The sequence below is a fragment of the Pelodiscus sinensis genome, chromosome 1 (assembly GCF_049634645.1).
Source record: "Pelodiscus sinensis isolate JC-2024 chromosome 1, ASM4963464v1, whole genome shotgun sequence".
NCBI classification, from domain to species: Eukaryota; Metazoa; Chordata; order Testudines; family Trionychidae; genus Pelodiscus; species Pelodiscus sinensis.
The window spans coordinates 250027461-250046954 of NC_134711.1; the positions used below are offsets into that span (position 1 = coordinate 250027461).

The 19494-nt window shown below is 47.9% G+C and overlaps 1 protein-coding gene across 2 annotated transcripts in view; it reads right to left on the reverse strand.

Annotated features, from left to right (window-relative positions):
• The window catches only part of IPO5 (importin 5), a 127367-nt gene that overhangs the window by 82103 nt on the left and 25770 nt on the right, over positions 1 to 19494 (reverse strand). For both annotated transcript variants that reach the window (XM_075918783.1, XM_006119706.4), the window contains exons 7-10: positions 19177 to 19299; positions 18973 to 19093; positions 7446 to 7533; positions 571 to 677 (exon numbers count right to left, since the gene is read on the reverse strand). In XM_075918783.1, the coding sequence (XP_075774898.1) occupies positions 571 to 677; positions 7446 to 7533; positions 18973 to 19093; positions 19177 to 19299 (439 nt within the window). The remainder of the gene's footprint in view (positions 1 to 570; positions 678 to 7445; positions 7534 to 18972; positions 19094 to 19176; positions 19300 to 19494) is intronic.

Here is a 19494-nt window from a genome sequence, read left to right on the forward strand (position 1 = left end):
TTATGCAGAGCCCTAGTGGTCCACTGATTGTATGTGTTGTACCTATCGACGTTTCCAGTTTGTCAACCTCGTGGAGCCCCTGGAGATGTCTCGCAGAGACCCTGGAGATGTCTCACGGAGCAGTTTGAGAAACACTGTGCTAGACCATGGAAAGTGGAACAAAGTTCATCCCACTGTAGATAAATGTTTGAAATTCCACTTCTGCTAAAGAATAAGTTACACCTCCAGATCAGCTGCTAGAAGTGGGCCTCATCCTCCTTGATTGGATCCACCTCGTCATCTCCAGCCTGATCCTGGCCTGCATATTTATTCCTGCCTCTGGAAATTTCTACTACATGCATCTGACGAAGTGGGTCTTTGCCAACGAAAGCTTATGCTCCTACACTTCAGTTAGTCTACAAGGTGCCACAGGACTCCTCATCGCTAAGTCTATATACAATATCTATAGAGCTTTATATGCACCTATTAATAATTTTAAAGAATTATTAACACAAAGTACTATGTAGCTGAACAGGCCTTTACAAAAGTCATATTATCCATGACTCTAAAACAATACATCAAGATACTTACGATTCTGGAGCATTTGCATAATATGTTCTTTAATCATAGGTAGAACAAGTTTCCCTCCAAGGCCGCATGCCATTCTGTCCAACGCACTCTCACCAGCAACTGCATTGCTAAAGTTAGTGTTTAAAAAAAGTTCATAATTAATTCAAAATCATGTAAAAAGTCAATAGGTCCAACAGTTCTTTCGAAAAGTTTATCCCCTCAATACGTCTGTCATGTCTGAAAGATCCCTGCAAGCAAAAAGTAGTTACTCACCTTGTGCAGTTACGACGGTTCTTTGAGATGTGTGTTATGGGTGCTCCACCGTCTGTGTGGGATTGCCCTGGCGCCGCAGATTCTAGTTTTGCACAGCAGTAGCCAGTTGGGCTGTGCATGTGTACTAGGTGCCTTGTGCCATTCGCGCCTGTTTCGTGTGCATGGCCCAAAACTTCCTCAGTTTCTCATGTACGCCTGAGTATCTAGAGAGAGAGAAAGAGAGAAAAATAGAAAAACACCTACAAAGAAAGAGGAGGAGGGCGGGTAATGGAGCACCCACAGGGACACACATCTTGAAGAACCATCGTTACTGCACAAGGTGAGTAACTTCCTTTTCTTCTTTGAGTGGTCCCCATGGGTACTCCACTGTAGGTGACTCTGTAGCAGTTGTGAGTTACAAGCGGATGGTGGGCCTCGACGTCACCTGGTGCTGACAGTACACAATACTGCTGTAGCTACTGAGGAATCATTAGTGAGGTTTTTAAGAATCGCATAGTGTTTCATAAAAGTATGGTCTGAAGATCATGTGGCAGTTCAGCAGATGTCCCCAACAGAGACACCTCATAGGAAGGCTGGGGAGGTAGAGACTACTCTTGTGAAGCTGTGAGCTTCATAAAGTGTAACATCAGATGCAGGCTACAATAGTTTTGGATATACGTTGTGAGGAAAGTGGCTTGCCCTTAAATTGGTTGAGATGAATAATTGTTGTGAAGTGCGGAAGCCTCTGGTGCGGTCAATGTAATAGGCAAAAGCCCTTCAAACATCTGAAGTATGGAGCAGGGCATCCTTTGAAGACGAGTGCAGTTTAGGGTAAAACATCTGGAGAACAATCATTGACACAGAAGTCCGATGAGACCTTCGGCAGGAAGGATGGGTGAGTATGTAAAATTATGAAGTCTTGAGTAAAAACTGTGTGTAGAGGAGCCACAGTAAGGGTGGTGAGATTGCTAACTCTACATGTGGATGTTATTGCAAGAAGGAACACCCCGTTGGCTGTCAATGTGAAGAGGGCAAGTAGCCAGAGGCTCGAATGGAAGTCTGGTCAACATGTCAAGGACTTGTTCAAGATTCCATGAAGGTGGCAGAGGTCTCTATGGTGGGCATAGGTTATGGAGGACCTCCAAAAAATCAGCTAGTTACAGGATAAGCAAAAATAGGAGTGTCCCTGGAGTGGTGGACTGAATGCATTAATAGCGGCTAAGTGCACCCTGAAAGAGGAGAGGGACAAGTTGGATTGTTTGAGGTTGAACACGTAGTCTAAAATGAGAGGAAGTGGAACCTCATACAGGTCTACCTGCTTTTGTGTGCAACATGCGGAAAATCTCTTCCATGTATGAAAGTAGGTGGTGTGGGTGGGTAGCACATCTGCTACGGAGAAGGACTCTCTTTACTCTATCGGAACATCACATTTTGGGATTTGAAACCAGCGAGGAGCCAGAATGTCAAGTGCAGGCTTTGAGAGTTGGGATGCAGAAGGGCACCCCTGTGTTGAATCAAGAGATCTGAACAATGAGCAATTGGATTGAGGGGAGGGGGCAGAAAGCATCAAAGAGACCTTAAAAACAGAAAGGGATACCACATCTGCCTAGGCCACGAGGGAGCTAGGAGGATTACCTAGGCATAGTCCCTCCTGACCTTGTCGAGGGTTCTCGAGATGAGTAGAATTGGGGGAAAAAGGCATAGAGGAGGCTGGTCTTCCAAGAGACGAGGAAAGCATCTCCGAAAGATTCCCGTATTATGTCCACTCTGGAACAGTAGTTGTGATATACTGTGTTGCTGCGGGTAGCAAACCAGTTGACTTGAGGGAATCTCTACATATGGAAGACAGATCTGATGATATGGGGACTGATCTGCCACTTGTTGTCCATATTGAACTGTCTGCTCAGTAAGTCTGCAGTAAGGTTGTGGATGCCAGGCAGGTACGCCGCCGTTGGTGTGTTGCCAACAAATCACACTAGTTCCAAAGGCAGACTGCTTCAGCACACAATGAAGGGCATCAAGCTCCACCTTGACAATTGATGTAATACATTGTTAAAACATTTGTCTGTAAAAATTCTGACTGTACGATTTGCTATTCATGTTTGAAGGCGTTTGCAGGCATTGAAGACTACCCTGAGCACCAGAATGCTTATGTGTAAAGTTCTCATGTTTGGACCAGCGGCCTTGGGCAGAAAAACTGTCTAGGTGGGTTCCCCAATCTGTGTCTGAAGCATTGGTTGTGATCTCTGCAGATGGTTGAGTGCGTTGGAAAGGTACCCCTGACAGTAGTTGGTGGGACTGGTCCACCACTTGAGGGAGGCAAGGATCTTGGAAGGAGACGAGAAAATTCTGTGGACCACAATGTTTCGCTGGGACGTAGTTGTAAGCGCATAAGGACCATAAATGAAGGGTTAATGGTAAATATGGTGACAAGATCCTGAATTGCTTGGAATCTGAGAGTTAGTAAGCAGGCACGGGCCTGAATGGAGTCTAGGTGGGCACCGATGAATTCTAAGGATTGAGTTGTCTGCAGAGTAGACTTTTGGTCGTTAAGACGACCTAAGGATTGGAATGGGTCTTTTGTTGTAGATATGTGAAGGTCTCCTCTAGAGATGTCCCTTTTATAAGGCAGTCGTCAAGATTGGGGGGGGGGGGGGGAAGAGAGGAGAAGAGATGATCATGCTCGGATGAAGAAAAGCGGCAACAACCACTAGCATCTTGGGAAAAACATGAGGAGTCGAAGATAAGCTGAATGGTAGTACATGATATTGGAAATGCTCGGATGCAATGATAAAAACAGAGGCATTTTCTATGAACGATGTATGATCACATGAAAGTAAACATCTTGCAGGTCGAGGGCTGCAAGCCAGCCTCCTTCATCCAGTGCTGGAATAATGGTTACTAACGTGACCATCTTGAATGGGTGCTTTACAGAGAAACACATTGGAAGTAACTGGAGTAGAATCCCTTGCCTCTGAATAGGTTGAGCATTCTCGATGGCTCCAATGGCTAAGAGATGATAAACCTCTTGATGCAGAAGGACCTCGTGAGAGGGGTCCCTGAAGAGGGACAAGAGGATTGGGGAGGGTAGAGGAAGCAAAAGGAATGGGATGGAGTAAACCATTTTATTTCTAAAACCCATTGGTCGGTCACGAAAAAAAAGGGCATAAGCAATGATGGAAAGTAGGAGGACAATTCTGAAGATGGTTGTGGGAGAGGTCATGCATGCCCCCGACCAAGACTTCAGACCTGCTGCTTGTTATTGTAGGGAGCGGAAGTATGGTTATTTTATTGCCTCTTCCTCTGATTTCTTGGCTTGGAGAGGCTCTGATTGAAGGATCTGTTGTGACTTCTTGAATATGTGAAGTCTCGCTGCCGTTGATAGAGGAAAAGGTGTGTATCGTTTACATCTGTTTGGTGGGATATACATCCCCAACGTTCAGAGAGTGATCCAGGAGTGGAATTAAGCACCTCATCTGTTTTGGCAGCAAACAATTTTTCTTTATCAAAGGGTAGGTCCTCCACCTTTTCCACACTCTTTAGGAACCCCAGCAGATTGGAGCCAAGAGGCTCTATGAATAACAACTGATGTACCTGTAGACAGTACTGCTGTGTTCATGACATCCAATGATAACTAGAGGAATGTGCAGGCCATTATGTATCCTTCTTGCACTATGGACTTGATTATAGGCCTCTTGTTGTCTGGAAGATGTTCCATCAGCTCACTTAACAGGGAATAATTGAAGTCGTGATTTGAAAGAAGGGCGGCATAAATCGCAATACGAAATAACGTGGACAAGGAATAAACTTTTATTTCAAATATATCCATACATTTCAATTTTTTATCCTGTGGGTTGTTCTTGTGGAAGCTTAGATTATTGTTGTGTGGCATCACACACCAGGGTTATTTTCCCGCTTATTTGGGGGGGGGAGGTGTTTGCCATATTTCATCAATGATTCCATGATGGCTTCATCAATAAGAGGCACTCTTTGCCTTGTGTCAGTTGAAGATTAAGTAAATGACACTGCTTGCCAGCAACCTCTGAGTACCACTTGCTGGATAGTAAGCCACCCTCTTGAAATTGCTTAATGTCATCGAGGGGGGAATATCTCCCGGTAAGACTGCCTTGTCTGGTGACAAGGAAGGTTGGTCTATAGGGGACGTGCCTGTCTACTGAATGTCCTCATCTGTAAGCTGGCCCTCTTCTACATCTTGCTGAGATGGTACCAGTGTGCAATTGCTGTGAGGGAGGCAGTTGCCTGAGTATGGTGTGTGGGGGCCACTCAAGTAGTGGCAAGAAATGGAATGCCTGCAATATGGGGACCAGTGACAGTAATGGCATGGAGGGTACCCTCCATTTGGTCCTCCAAGGTGGAAAATAGTGATAGGAACGAGAGTGTCTGTATCTATCATGGTGCAACCTTGCCAGAGAAAAATGTGTACAGGAGAAGACACTGAAACATTCATGAGATACACTTCGGACCGACAGCACCGGCAATTGAATAGAATGAATCAAGTCCCTGGAGGACAGGGGAGGAGATAGGGAAAACTGCCTTGAAGTTCTAGTTGGGGACGTATAACAAATATTATGAGAGTGCAACGGACTTGGCCTGGGTGCCAGCGAACACAGCACTAGTGATGATAATAGCGGTACCAGCAAAAAAGTCAGTTCCAGGCTTGGGGAGGGACGGTTCGATTTTACCTGAGCCTTTGTTGGCATAGATTGAGAAATCCGTGCTGCTGGTGCCATTGATAAGGGCTCGTTGGTATCCTTCTGTTTGCTGGGCACTGAGGGTGCTGGTGCCACAGCTGCCATTGTTTCACGGCAGTCCTATGGTTCCATGGTTTTGGCTTGCTGGCTATACCTGGTTCCAGAGGAGCCTGGTTTATCGCCAGAGCTAATGTGGGTCGATGTCAATGGTGGTGAAGACCTAGTGGGGGGGAAGTCTCTTCTTTGAAGCTGGCTTGGGCGCTGGTGAACTTGTGTGCCATTTCTCTGCCCTGGGCAGCTCAGGACGAGCAGTGGAGTGCCTAGTAGCCAAAGGCTGAAGAGCCTTATTGAAGAGGAGCATGCGGAGCTTCATCGCCCTATCTCTATGAGCCTGGGCTGTTCACTTGCTGCAGCAAGTGAGGACATTTCTGCGGAATATAACCCCCACCAAGGCAGTGAACGCATGAGGAGTGGCCACTGGAGGCTGGCACGGCCTCTCGTCACGTGTTGCATTTCTTGAAGCCTGGGGAGCTTGACAGTGTCATATTATTATTAGATTACAATATTACGTATTTTGTTTCTTTTTTTAAAGAGAGGAAAAAGGATACTGTAGTAGTAGTAGTGAGTAAAATTTAAAAGGCTGAAAATGTAAAAAAAAACAAAGAGAAAAAAGGACTGACGCAGTTAAAATTCTGTGGTAGTTCTCTAAGGAGGGGTCGGGATGCACGTGCAAAACAGGCACATGTACGGCCCAACCGGCTACTACTGTACACAACTCCGATCTGCGGTGCCAGGGTGAACCAACACCTATAGTGTAGCACACATGGAGACATCACTCAAAGTAGTAGTAAAATTTAAGTTGGAATCTGAAAGATATAAATGCTTATATCTGGGGTCTCAATTCGAGAAATTTTAAATACAAAGCTATTTTTTCATTTATTATTACACACACTCACCCACCCACCCCTGTCCATGAATCCATTTGTTCAAGAACTCCTAAATGGTAAGAGCTAGGACCACCAACTTTGGTATGCAGCTTCCTCTTATCCCAACTTAAAGCAAGTTTAGGGTTTGTTTGTGCCAGGAAAACAGGATGTGCTTGGAACAGGACTGTTTTCAATAGGACAGAAAGGGAGGGGGCTGGCTGCTGGGAGGGATAGAATGACCACAGGAGGGTGGCCGCACCAGTACGACAGTGGCCATCCGGATGAAGGGCTATGTTGCCTGCCACTGGTCTTGGGTAAGGTTCCCATGCTGGTGTTGGCCAGGGTTCCCCCAGCTCACCTTCATGCCCCAGAGGGGAAACCTAAGTTACCACCCCCCTCTTGGCCCCAACCCTTGCACCCCCCCAACTGCAAACTTCTGCACCCTCAGGGAGACCTGAGAGCCCCCAAGCCCTCTGCCCACTCTTCTGCACTCCACCTGCTGCCATGAGCCCCCTGAATCCTGAGCTCTCCACACCTCTCAGCCCTTGCCCCAACTCTTGCACCCTCCACATTGTGCCCTAACTCGTGCACCTCCCCACCCCCCGCCAAAAACAAAAAAAAAGTTAAGGACACAAGCAATACCAAGTACATCTGCTAGTGTACATAAAAACAAACCCGCTACTATTTATGCTCACCCTCTTTCAGCATTGTTCCTGTCCAAGAATAAACTGCTTCTGCTTCTTTTCCTTTTGACACCAGACTGCATATAATTCTACACTTCAAAATTATTTTCTGCTAATTGCGGTGCAAACTTATACCACAAGGCTTCTATTTTCACTTCCACTATCTATAAAAAGTAGAAGTAGGTGTGCTGCTGCTGAAGGTGGACGGGAAGAGTGGGGGAGTGCAGGACACAAACAAGCTGCCTCCCTATTTTGCAGACAGCAGGTCACCTGTATGCTATAGAGTTCCTTCTTTAAAAAATGAGAACTGCTTTGTTAAATACCTGTCAAAATCATCATCTTCAAGCTCATCTGCATTTGCCCAATCTTCATCTTCTTCCAAGTCAACCATCATTGCTAACATCTGAAGAACTAAACAAAATGAAAACAGCCCAATGAAGTTACAGTATAGTAAAGTAACATTTAATCTATAGCCATAGGGTGGAAATTAGGAATACCCTTTCATCATAGAAAAATGACAATGGAACTCTTCTGAAGAATTTTAATTTGCAAAGGGAAAAATTACTTTGGTAAAGTAAAGGCTGCCAACATCCATTTGAAAGATCTAACAATATATAACAAACCTGCCATTTGAATTAGGATGTGCGTGTACCGATCTATGGAAGCTTTCACAAGGAAAGCTCTGCATTTTGGCTGATGAAAAAGTTTCATGACTGACTAAAAGACTATTTTCTAGTTCTCCTGCCCTGCATGATGAACTTTGGATGGACAGTTTATGTGGTATAGATGATAACTTTAAAAAGTTATTCACTGAAATATGGCATATGTACAAATCTAAAATCAATTGGGAGCTGAAAAAGCAGGAAAATTCATATTTCTGTTTTAGTTTATGAACCAAAATGACAATGGGAGTGGAGGAAACAGAGCTAGTTGTAGAAGTTAAGGACACTATACATTTAGTGTTCTGAGCATTGTCTGTTAATTTTCAAATTTGATTAACTCTAACAAGTTTAAGGAAAGCTGTCAGCCAGCAACCCAAGAGACTACTGCAATTATTTATGTAATATAAGATTTAATTTAATAAGATACGAATGCTATTGTGTTTATGTATGATTTCGTTTTTACCATTCCTAATGTACTGCTGCTGCATCTGCAACTTGACAGAGTATTATGTACTATTTCCCTAAATAATAATCAAATTATCTGAAAATTTACAAACCTATACCCTTAGATGTCGTAAAACGCTGTACTACATTGTAAATTAACAGGTTTTAGTGATCAGATTTGCATTATTGGTTTAAGAAATGTGAACTAGTAGCACGTTTAATTTGAATCTATTTTTTCTTGATTAAAAAAAAAAAAACCAATCCACCCAGCCATGATATCATGCGAAAACACAGACTGTCCTTCCATCAGTTGATGGAGTGCCTTCCACCTTTAAGTAGAGAAAATCAAGAATGGTCTGAATAGGAGTCTCCACCAGGGCGAGGCTTCTCTGCTCAACCCACACAGCAAACTGAGTCTGTTTTGCCACATTTCTGCCTGGTGGAAACCTTGCAGCTTACCAGGAGGACCTGCTGAACAGCTGCCGATCATGAGTGTTCCTCTACATTTAGCCATGGCAGAGCTATGCCATGAGGTGGAGCGATGACAAGTCTGGGTCAGGGTAAAGCAGCAAGGGCCACATAAGAAGCAGAGTGGTGAACCAGTGATGGAAGAGCCATGCAGGTGTAATGAGAATTGCCCTGGCACTGGCCTGCTTGATATTCATCAAGACCCTGGTGACGAGAATTGGAGAAAACACAGAACAGGCTACTCAACCATAGGATGAGAAGGTGTCAGGGACCCTGTGTAGCTTGTTTTTTTTCCTGGAGTGGAAGCTGTGGCATTTAGTGTGGTGTACTGTAGCAGAGAGATCCACCTAGGGACTGCTCCACTTCCAGAAGAGCATGGCAAGGGCCTGTGGATGGAGAGCTCAAGCATGGTGAGAAGAAGCAAACGACCTGCTTAGCTGGTTGGCCAAGAAATTCCTCATGCCTGGGAGGGGACGGGCCTCCAGGCAGATATTGTGTTGGCTTCTCCATCAGGTGAGAGCAGAGGATCAAAGCCAGAATGTTCACCACCCTCCCAAGGAAGTGCCAGGAGGGCACATACTCCCACGCCAGCAGTTGCTGGCGTGCTTCCTGAGCTTGAGGTATTTGACCAATTTGACCACATAGGTCAATACCACCCTGTCTCCTGGCTGTAGTTATGGGAAAAGCAACTAGCAGGGTCATGATGTCCAAGAGAGCTTAGAACCTGCTCAGGTGGAGGGAAAGCCTTCGCCAGAGTTGAGTTGCACAAGCAACACTGCTCTTCAAGTTCCTCTGCCTGAAGATTCAGGTTGGAGGCCACCTTCCTTAGGAATTCCTGGTTGGCCTAAGAATCATCCAGGGAGATGACTGGAGGCCCCACGATAGCCTCATCAGGTGAGGAGTTGGAGAAGGGTTACACCAGAGGACTTCTTCAGATCCTGGTGAGGCTGAGGACTGCTGAGAGCACAGATGAAAGATGGAGATAGCCATCAGGTGTACACTGACCGAGGACAAAGGTAAACTCTGAACCCTTAGTTCCAGAAGATATTGAACAGGGCATCCATCGGACACCCCGCCCCCCCGGCAGCCCAGATAGAAAATCACTTCCAGATACACAGCTCTACAAGAGGATTTCCTGCTCCCCAACAGGACCCTTTGAACCCATCCGAGCACTCATGTTCCAGTGCCATTAACCATGGAGCCCCAGGCCATTAGATGCAAGGACTGCAGATTTAGATGGCAAAGCCTTCAGTGGCCCTCCATTATCAGGTCTGGGTAATCAGCTGCTCTACCAAGAGGCTTAGAAGGAATATAGATCAGTGCTGCCACTGCCAAGCCAATGCTATCAGGATCAGAGAAGTGCTAAACTTCCTGACCCTTAGTATCACCTTGTGGATGGGGGAAGAGAAGGAATGTGTATAGCAGAATGAGAAGCCAGGGAGTAAGGACAGCGTTCCCCAGAGACCCCGAGCCATGGTTCACGAAGGAGCAGAAACGGGGACACTTCCTGTTCTGCAGGTCGCAAGAAGGTCTACGTGGGGAAACCCAAATCTCTGAAAAATGTGAATGGTGACATCTGTTCAAAGGCACCACTTGTGACCTGAAAGGACCTGCTGAGCCAATGTTCTGTGCCCCCAGGAGGTCTGAGACCACCGGGTGAATACCACACTCTATGCAGAACTCCCAGAGAAAAAGGGCTTCCTGACACAGGGGAGGGGAATGAGCACCAGTCTGTTGATGTAAACCATTGTTGCCATATTGTCTAGTGGGACCAAGACACTCCTGTTTTTAGCTGGAGGATTGCCCAACAAGCAAGGTGAACCACTCTGCTCTCAGATTTATATGAAGCAATAGCTCCGACTGGGACCACATACCCTGCATCCTTAGGTCCCTAATGTGGGCTCCCCATCTGGTTTTGGACACAGCTGTTACTAGACAGAGCAACAGCAGAAGCCAGAAGAATGGGACCTCAGCACAAACCACATCCTCCTGAAGCCACCAGTCGTGGGAGATTAGGATGTCTGCTGGAACTGTCACTACCATGTCCACTGGTTGGAAGGCCAAGCTGCAAACCCGAAATAGCCACAGCTGTAGAGGGTGGAGATTGGGTCTGGTGTGCTGCACTACATACGTTCATGCTGCAATGAAGCTGAGGAGCTTCAAACAGTTTCTAGCTGTGGTCACGGGGAGACCTGCAGGTGCAGGATGGAATCCTTGGAAGAGGCCGTGGCTACTGTAGAGTCCAGCAGGGCATTGACAAACTATCATCTGTGTAAGGACCAGGATGGACTTGGCCTCATTCACAAGATCCAGATTTAAAAAGACTCCCTGAATCAGGGATACGCTCTCCAGTACTTAAGGAGAGAGCTTCTGAACCAACCAATCGTGTAGATAGGGGTGGACCTGAACTCTGCACTTCTAGAGGAAAGCAGCTACCATTGCCATGTATTTGGTGAAAACCCTGAGGGCTGTGAAAAACCAAAAAGGAGCACAGTGAATCGGTAATGGTCCTGGGCCACCATGAAATGGAAGAAGCATCTGTGATCGGGGGTGATGAATATATGGAAATAAGCATCTTTTCAATCGAGGGCAGCGTACCAGTCTGCCAGATTGAGGAAAGGGATGATAGATGCCAACATCACCATTTTGAACTTTGTCTTGGCAATGAAAGCACTGAGATTCCTGATGACAAGAATGGGGCATAAACCTCCCTTGGCTTTGAGAATCAAGAAACAGCAGGAATAAAACCCCTTGACCCTGAACTCCATGGGAACCACTTTCACTGCTGCTAGGTCAAGGAGCTGCTGCACCTCTTTGTGTAGGAGATGCTCGTGAGTGCGGTCCCTGAAGAGGGACAGGGAAGGAGGGTGGGAAGGAGGCTAGGAGAGAAATGGGACAGAATATCCATTTTGTACTGTGTCCAGGACCCAACGATCCATTGTTGTGGTCACCAGGCATGGTGGAAATTGGATAAATGGTACAGGAACAGTAGGGCTGAAATGACTGGTACTCTTCGCTCGTACCTTAAAAATCCCTGACATGGACCCTGGGATTTAGTGAAGGGTCCTGCCCCTGGTCGGAAGAAGAACAAGAGCGATGTCTGCCATTCCGGTTTCCTGAATTCCTACCCCTAATACTGGTGAACTCCAGTCTGGATTCTTGATGGGGAGGGGGTGACAGGCCCTTGGAGTTACAAGAACACCTTTGTGGGGGGCATGGATTCCAAGGGACTTGAGGGTCGCTTTCAAGTCCTTTAGACCATGCAAACGGTTGTTGGTCTGCTCTGAAAAAAGCCTGCCCCCTCTAAGGGAAGGTCCTGGATAGTAGCCTGGAGTTCAGGGGGAACACTGGAGATCTGGAGCCAAGAACTACAGTATAGAACCAGTCCTGAAGTCATAGTATAGGCAACCGTATCTGTCAAGTGAGAGCCACCTGCAAGGCTACACAAGAAGTGACCCTACCCTCCTCTGACAGGGCCTTCAACTCTTACTGTGAGACTTGAGACATAAGGTCTCTGAATTTCTCCATGGCCAACCTGGTGTTATAGGCATAGCAGCTCAGGAGCACTGGCAGGCTGGCAATCCTGAGCTGCAGCTCACCAGAAGCATATGTCTTTCAGCTGAAGAGGTCCATTTTCTTTGCCTGTTTTTAGGCGTTGGGCTAGGCTGTCCCTGCGACTTGCCACACAAATAACAAGGGACCTTGGGGTGGGGGAGGAAGGGAGGAAAGAACAATTACTTACCTTGTAACTGTTGTTCGAGAGGTGTTACTCATGTCCATTCCATGAAGGTGCACGCGCACAGCATGCATGCGTAGTTGGAAATTTTTCCCTTAGCAGTACCCATTTGGCCAACAGGGGAGACCCCTGGATTGATGCTGGTATACTGGCCAATATATACCCCTGCTGGCCCTCCACCCCCTCAGTTCCTTCTTTCCCGACTAGTCCAAAGAAGCAGAGGCAGGCGGGATTTGAAATGGACATGAGCAACACATTTCAAAGAACAGTTATGAGGTAAGAAACCATTCTTTCGACTGCTTGCTCATGTCCATTCCATGTAGGTGATTCCAAATCAGAAACCGGGGGGGGGGGGGGGGGGGCGGGGGTTGTTCTAACTTTCGACTGAGCAGAGGACAACCCTAACCAAGGCAGCATCCTCTCTTGCCTGATGTGTCAGCATGTAATGGTTAGTGAAGGTGTGGACAGAGGGCCACGTGGCAGCCCTGCAGAAGTCCAGCATCGGTACGTGGGACCACAAAAGCTGCCAGAGGCCTGTGCTCTAGTAGAGTGGGCTGTAAGGGGAGGGGCTGGAACTTTTGCCAACTTGTAGCATTCCCTAATGCAGGCCGTGATCCAGGAGGAGATCCTTTGCACTGAGACTAGGTGATCCTTCAGCTGCTCTGCGATGGCAACAAAGAGCTGGGGTAACTTACTGAAGGGCTTTGTCCTCTCTAAATAAAAGACTAAAGCCCTCCCCATGTTCAAAGTGTGCAATGCCTGTTCCTTACCCAACTCATGGGGAAAAAAAACTGGCAAGAAAGTCTCCAGTGACACATGAAAGTTAGACACCACCTTCGGCAGTTAGACACCATCTTAAAGAAAACTACATGGGGAGGTCTGAAGGGCGCTTAGCTTGTACACATGCCTGGCTGACATGATGGCCACCAGCAGCCCATCGCCAGAGATTTGAATGTGGGGAGGGGGGGCCCCATGAGTTTAGACAGGACCAGGTTGAGGTCCCACTGGGGGATGGGCTGCCAAACGTGCGGGTAAAGCCTGTGTAGACCCTTCAAAAATCTGTTCACTGTTGGGTCCGCAGAGAGGGTCCTGCCCCTGCCACTCGGGTGGAAGGTGAAAATAACTGGTAGGTGAACCTTAATCAAGGAGGATAACCCCTGTATCCTAAGATTCAGAAGATAGTCTAGGACCAGGAGGACTGGGGTGTCCATAGAAGACACCCCCATCTTGGTAGACCAGATATAAAATTGCTTCCACTTAGCCAGATAAGTAGCCCTAGGGGAAGGTTTCCTGCTCCCCAGCAATACCTCGTGCACATGGGTAGAAAACTGAAGCTCCACCACTGTCAGCCGTGGAAGCTCCATGGCATGAGGCACAGGGACCACAGGACCCAGTGGCAAAATCTGCCAAAGTCCTGCATGATCAAGTCAGGTACTAGTGGGAGCGTGACCAGACTTTCACACGACAGGCTTAGGAGTGCTGCCTGGGCCATGCGGGTGCAATGAGGATCAGGGAGGCCCTGAATTCCCACACCCGCAGGAGCACCCAGTGGATCAGCAGACCCCCGGGCCAGGGAATGAGCAACACATCTCCCAGGGAGCCCTTTTCCAGACTCATGAGAACAGAACCCTGAGCACTTCCGGTTCTGGTGCATGTTGAACAGGTCAAGACAGGGAAACTCCCACCTGTGGAAGATGCCTAGGGCTGCATCCCCCAAGGGCCCACTCGTGGCCAGAGAAGGACCTGCTCAGCCGGTCTTCCAGAGTGTTCTGGAAGATAGGAGGCAATCAGGTGGATATCTGCCCTAATGCAGAGATCCCACAGGTGAAGGGCCTCCAGACACAGGTGAGGAGAGCAGGCCATAGTCTGTCTAATGATGTACGAGACCACCAATGTGTTGTCGGACAGGATAAGGACCAACTTGCTCAAGTCGGGATCTCGACCACATACCGGTTGGGGGGCCCCACCTCAGAGACATGCGATGCAAGGTATCTAACGCATCCGTCAAGAGCCAGAGGGTTGGTAGCAGACTGGAGAATGGGACTCCAGTACAGACCTCTACCTCTTGGGTCCACAAGTCCAGGGAGCAAGGGATATCAAACGGAAATGTTACCACTCTGTCCCACACATGAAAGGATGGGTTGTGAGTCTGCACCAGTCACATCTGCAGTCAGTGCATGTGGAGCCTGGTATGCTGTATAGCATAGGTACAGGTGGCCATTAGGCACAAAAGGCACATGCAGGCCCTGGTTATCGGGAACATCAGCATGTCCCAGACAGCCGACCTGGTTACCAGGAAGCAGGATCTGGGAAGGAAGGCCTTGGCCGTCCTCAAGTCCAGACTGGCGCCAACAAACTATTACTGGGGTAGGCACTAGGGTCGATTTGGGCACATTCAGGAGCAGACCCAGCTCCTGAAAAACTTCTTGAACCAGAGTGCCCTTACTAACTAATCAAATAGTGGATGCTTGATTAGTCAAATCGAAATTTTATATCCCTAACCCGCTCAGCCTGGATCCCCAAGCTCTGTGCAAGGAGCTTGAGGACATCCTGGTGGGACCTCGAGTCCATCAAGGACATGGATGGAATGGAGCTCTTCAGTGCCTCATCAGGGAAAGAGGATGAGGATTCCTTCAACACCTGCTCCTCCTGCTGATGGTGTTGCTCCAGATCTTGGGAGGCAACTTACAGCTCCATGCCCACAATATGTGCTGGTTCCAGCCCTCCTCCCCCACCCCATCTCCCAAAGGTCTGGGAGATGGCTTACTGGGGTCCTTGAGAATGGACAGATGGAGGGGCATGGGATAGTGGGGTCACCGATGATAGTGCCCTAGGGCCTGGTTATGTGGAAACTGGTCAGGAGGGACCTGGGCCTGCTGGTAAGCCCAAGGGGTCCAGAAGGGCCACTGCACAGGGGACTGCCACTGAGATGGCTATGACTGCTGAGGAGGCTGAGTTGAAACACTGCAGTGCCACGAGTGGTGCCAGGAGCGTGAATGGGATGTACCATCCATGGAGAAAACTCTGCCTTGGAGTGGAATAATCTGAGGCCAACCAGGGCAGTGCCCATGAGCAGGACCAAGCAGTATGCCTGGCCATCAACTCCAGTTTGCCCCGGTGGAAGCAGCGGCATTGGGTGGTCCAGGGGCATGTCCACTGACGGGGCTGAGATGAAGGGCAGTGCTGGGGTCCTGTGCACTGGTAACGGCCCCAGGAGAAGAGGGCAGTGCAGTCTCATAAGACCTGGGTACCAGTTGGTTGGCATGGGAGGGCCAACTGTCTTGCCCCTCTCACCATGCCGAAAGGAGAGGTCAGGGAATAGGTTAACTCAATGAGTTCCCTCGTAGTCTCAAACGTGTCCAGTGTGGAGGGCCAGTCCACCTCAGCCAGGTCCTCATCCAGGCTAGGGTCCTAATGTGGGCTATACTGGTGCCAACCAGGAGCTGGTGTTCTGGGTGCTGTGGATGCACCTTCGCTGTATGCCTCAATGGAGGCCTGCCCCAGCTAGGTCTCTGCTTCTTCTGAAGCTCAAGGGACTGGGAGCAGTGTTGGGCTGTGGTGCATTGTGGCACCAGAAACAAGCGAGAATGTTTTGGTACCTCCAAACTGAGGCCATTATGCTCTGGGTGGCCAGTGCCACTTCAGCAGCTGGTGCCAGGCAGAACTACCTCTCATTAGGAGGATCTTCAGCCGAGAGTCTCTCCCACTTAGTAAGGGCTTAAACCAGTGGTCCCCAACCTTTTGGGGCTGCTGGGTGCCCAGGGGTGGGGCCACTCATGCGCTAGGCACCGGGGTGGGGGGGAAGGAACGCACCCGGGACCACCCATACGCCGCACTCCCGGAGCCAGCGCCAAGGACTGCCCACACGCCGTGTGCTCAGGGGCTGCCCATGCGCCACGTGCCCAGGGGCCAGCCCCAATCACTCAGCAGGTGCACAGAAATGGCCCAGTGGGCGCCATGGTGCCCGCAGGCACCACGTTGGGGACCACTGGTTAAATTATGGCAGATCTTACAATTGTCTGTAAGATGGGCTTCTCCGAGGCACTTTAGGCAGGCTTCATGGGGATCTCCACAGGGCATTGCCTTAAGGAACTTAGCACAAGGCTTTAAGCCTTTGGACCCAGGCATGCCCCGCACAAGGCACACTGGGGTTTACGCTTGCATCCCTAGCTATTTACAGTATGAACTACTACTAACAATGAACTAACTAACGCTAAAAGTGAATTAGAAACTGCTAAGTAAGAATGAGAATCGCCAAGGTGCACTTATTAGGCAAGCAAGATGTATTCCAATGATCATGATGGGCGGTAAGAAAGAACTGACGGGATGGAGGGCCAGCTGGGGCATATATGCACCAATATACAGGCGCTGCTCCAGGGGGCTCCCCTGCTGGCCCAACAGGCACTGCTGAGGGAAAAATCCTTCTGATGATCCATGTATGCAGCGCGCACACACACACACACACACACACACACACACACACACAGGACATAAGCAATCACTTGAACAGGGCACAGCCTCTGACTGGGGTAAATCACTTTAATCTACACACCAAGAACCTCTTGCACATCCAACAAAGTATTAATGTGATGCATTTTTAGTGTCTAAAAGTGTATGCTACCAGAAGCCTATGCATTAAGGCAGTAAGAATAAGCTACTACAATAAAAAAAAATTATAGATGTGATAGGACTCAACCTGCTGACCCACAGGGCTCTACTCCCAGGAGATTCTGCAGCCTAAGGAGAGGAGAGTGGTGCTGCCACTCCTAGGAGCCAACACCACATGCATGCAACGCCTCCTGGCCGTGCGATTGTACCACTCCTAGCTCTGCCAGGTCTCCTTTCTGGGGTTGTAAAGCCCCCGCTGGCAACAGGGCTGGGTGTGGTACAGTCACATGGACAAGAACCCTGTATAGGATGCTGACTCCTGGAAGTGGCAGCATCGTGCTCTGCCCTTTAGCCACAGAGTCTTCTAGAAATAGTGCTCCGCAGACACCAATTCCTAGATGTGGATAACTGCATCTGTGGGTAGACTAAGATTCCAAAAACCTGGAAGAATACAAATGACCCTAGAGAATAGATTAAAACATTTACACCTACTGAAACTAGTAACAGTTAATATAAAGGACTTCTGAAAAAACACCACTACAAAAGGCTTGCTTTTCATGCACACTATGCAGATGCTTTTGACCTCCACAGTTTTGTTCTTCTAGATCAGGCATGTCCAAAGTCCAGCCCGCGGGCCAATTGCGGCCCGTGTTCCGATTTAATACGGCCCCCGCTTCCTCCCCCTCTCCTGGCTCCCCGGCGCTCCTTTGAACTGGCGCGCCCAGCGCGCCGCTTCCGGCCGCGCCACCGCCGCCCATGGCCTCCATGGTCCTAGAGCCTGCCCTGTAGGGCACGTCCGCAGCCCCGCTCCCCCGCGGGTTCACCCTTCCCCTGGGCCGCCGTGAGGCCAGCGTGCCCTGCGCTCTCCGCCCGCCTCCAACCCTGCGGGCCCTCCGCCTTGGGGCTGAGAGTGCAGGGACGGCCCTCACGCATGTTCACTTCTTCAAATCTGGCCCTCTTTGAAAAAAGTTTGGACACCCCTGTTCTAAATATAAGTAAAAATAGCCAGTGCTAATCTTTTTCTTCTGTCTTTCTGGACAATTAACATCTCTTAAAAAACAGTTACAAGCATAAAGCAGTGCTTTTTCAGCTTGCAGGAGAACAATATCAAGTTGCCTTATATAATTTTCGGGGACCAAGCATATAGGGCACCAAAGTCTATTCAACTACCACGGTGTGAAGAAAAAAGTCTGAGAGCATGACTTGATTATTTCAGTGCCCTGTCCACTCAAAAAAAGTCTGGCAGGTGGAACAATATGCATTGTTATTCATATAAAAACAGTACTCTGTTGTTGGGCTGCCCAGCTAAGAGTTATTTTTAGTGTCTAAAAGCGTATGCTACACTTTGGACAAGCATGATGCCTTTCCCAGAGAATTTACAATCTAGATTTTAATCAGTATTTTGGACTAACACATAACCCCATATTTAAGCACCTAAAAACTGCTTAATTTTCAAAGATGCAGCATAACCACAGCTCCCACTAACATTAAGTGAGAGCCTTCAACACTCAAAAATGAAGACACAGATGCCTAAACAGATGCTTGGAATTTAGCACTTCTGATCTATAGAAAACCACTATGGGAAACCACCTATTCAATTCTGAACTGTATCAAGTAACAACTAAGTAAAAGCACATCACTATCACTTTCCCCATAAGCACTTGCTATAGTTACTCTAGAAGGGTTATCTAGCTGCAGACTGGAGGCAGTCACAAAATCATGAGCAAGAGCTAAACAGATAGAGTTGCTTAAGTGGCAGCCTTCACGATAAAAAGTATTAGGAAACTTATTCAGGGGCTTGCAGATGTTGACAGATGTTTTGCAGCACTGAATGTCTAGTGAGGTTATTGCTCTAGTTACGACGTAGGACACTGGCTTAAATAACTTGTCTCCTTTTAAACTGTTAATAGAGAACAGGAGTACTTTACTTACTAGCTTGCGCAACAATGTTTGTGTGTCTTCTCAGCATAGCAGCAGCAGTTTCCGACAGTGTCACTATTACTTCCAGGGCCAATTGACGCTGCATATTATTGAGATTGGTGTCCCCACACAACTGCAAATATTAAATATTAAAGCTAAATAGTTGACCAAAAGTTTAACAAATAAAAATTTTCTAGTTGTAATTTCAGGATTTACCTTTAGACTTAGTTGCAATGTAGGCTCCAAGTGTGGACGTAAATATTTTGGTACAGTATCTGCAATCTCCACAAGAGATTTTAGAACGGAGTCATCATTTTGGTAACAGGAGTCATTTACAGCCTATAAGAAAGTTGAGATGAAATTAAAATATTTGCTTTTTACTGATGCTACAAATATACCAGATTATGAAGAGATTCTGCATTCTAAAAAAAAACCAACCATACACATCGATTCAGGCTGTTCATTGGCGCTGAAGACTATGGGGTCTATTTCTTCTGTGTGACTAGTTCCCACCGGTAATAATATATGCAGAAT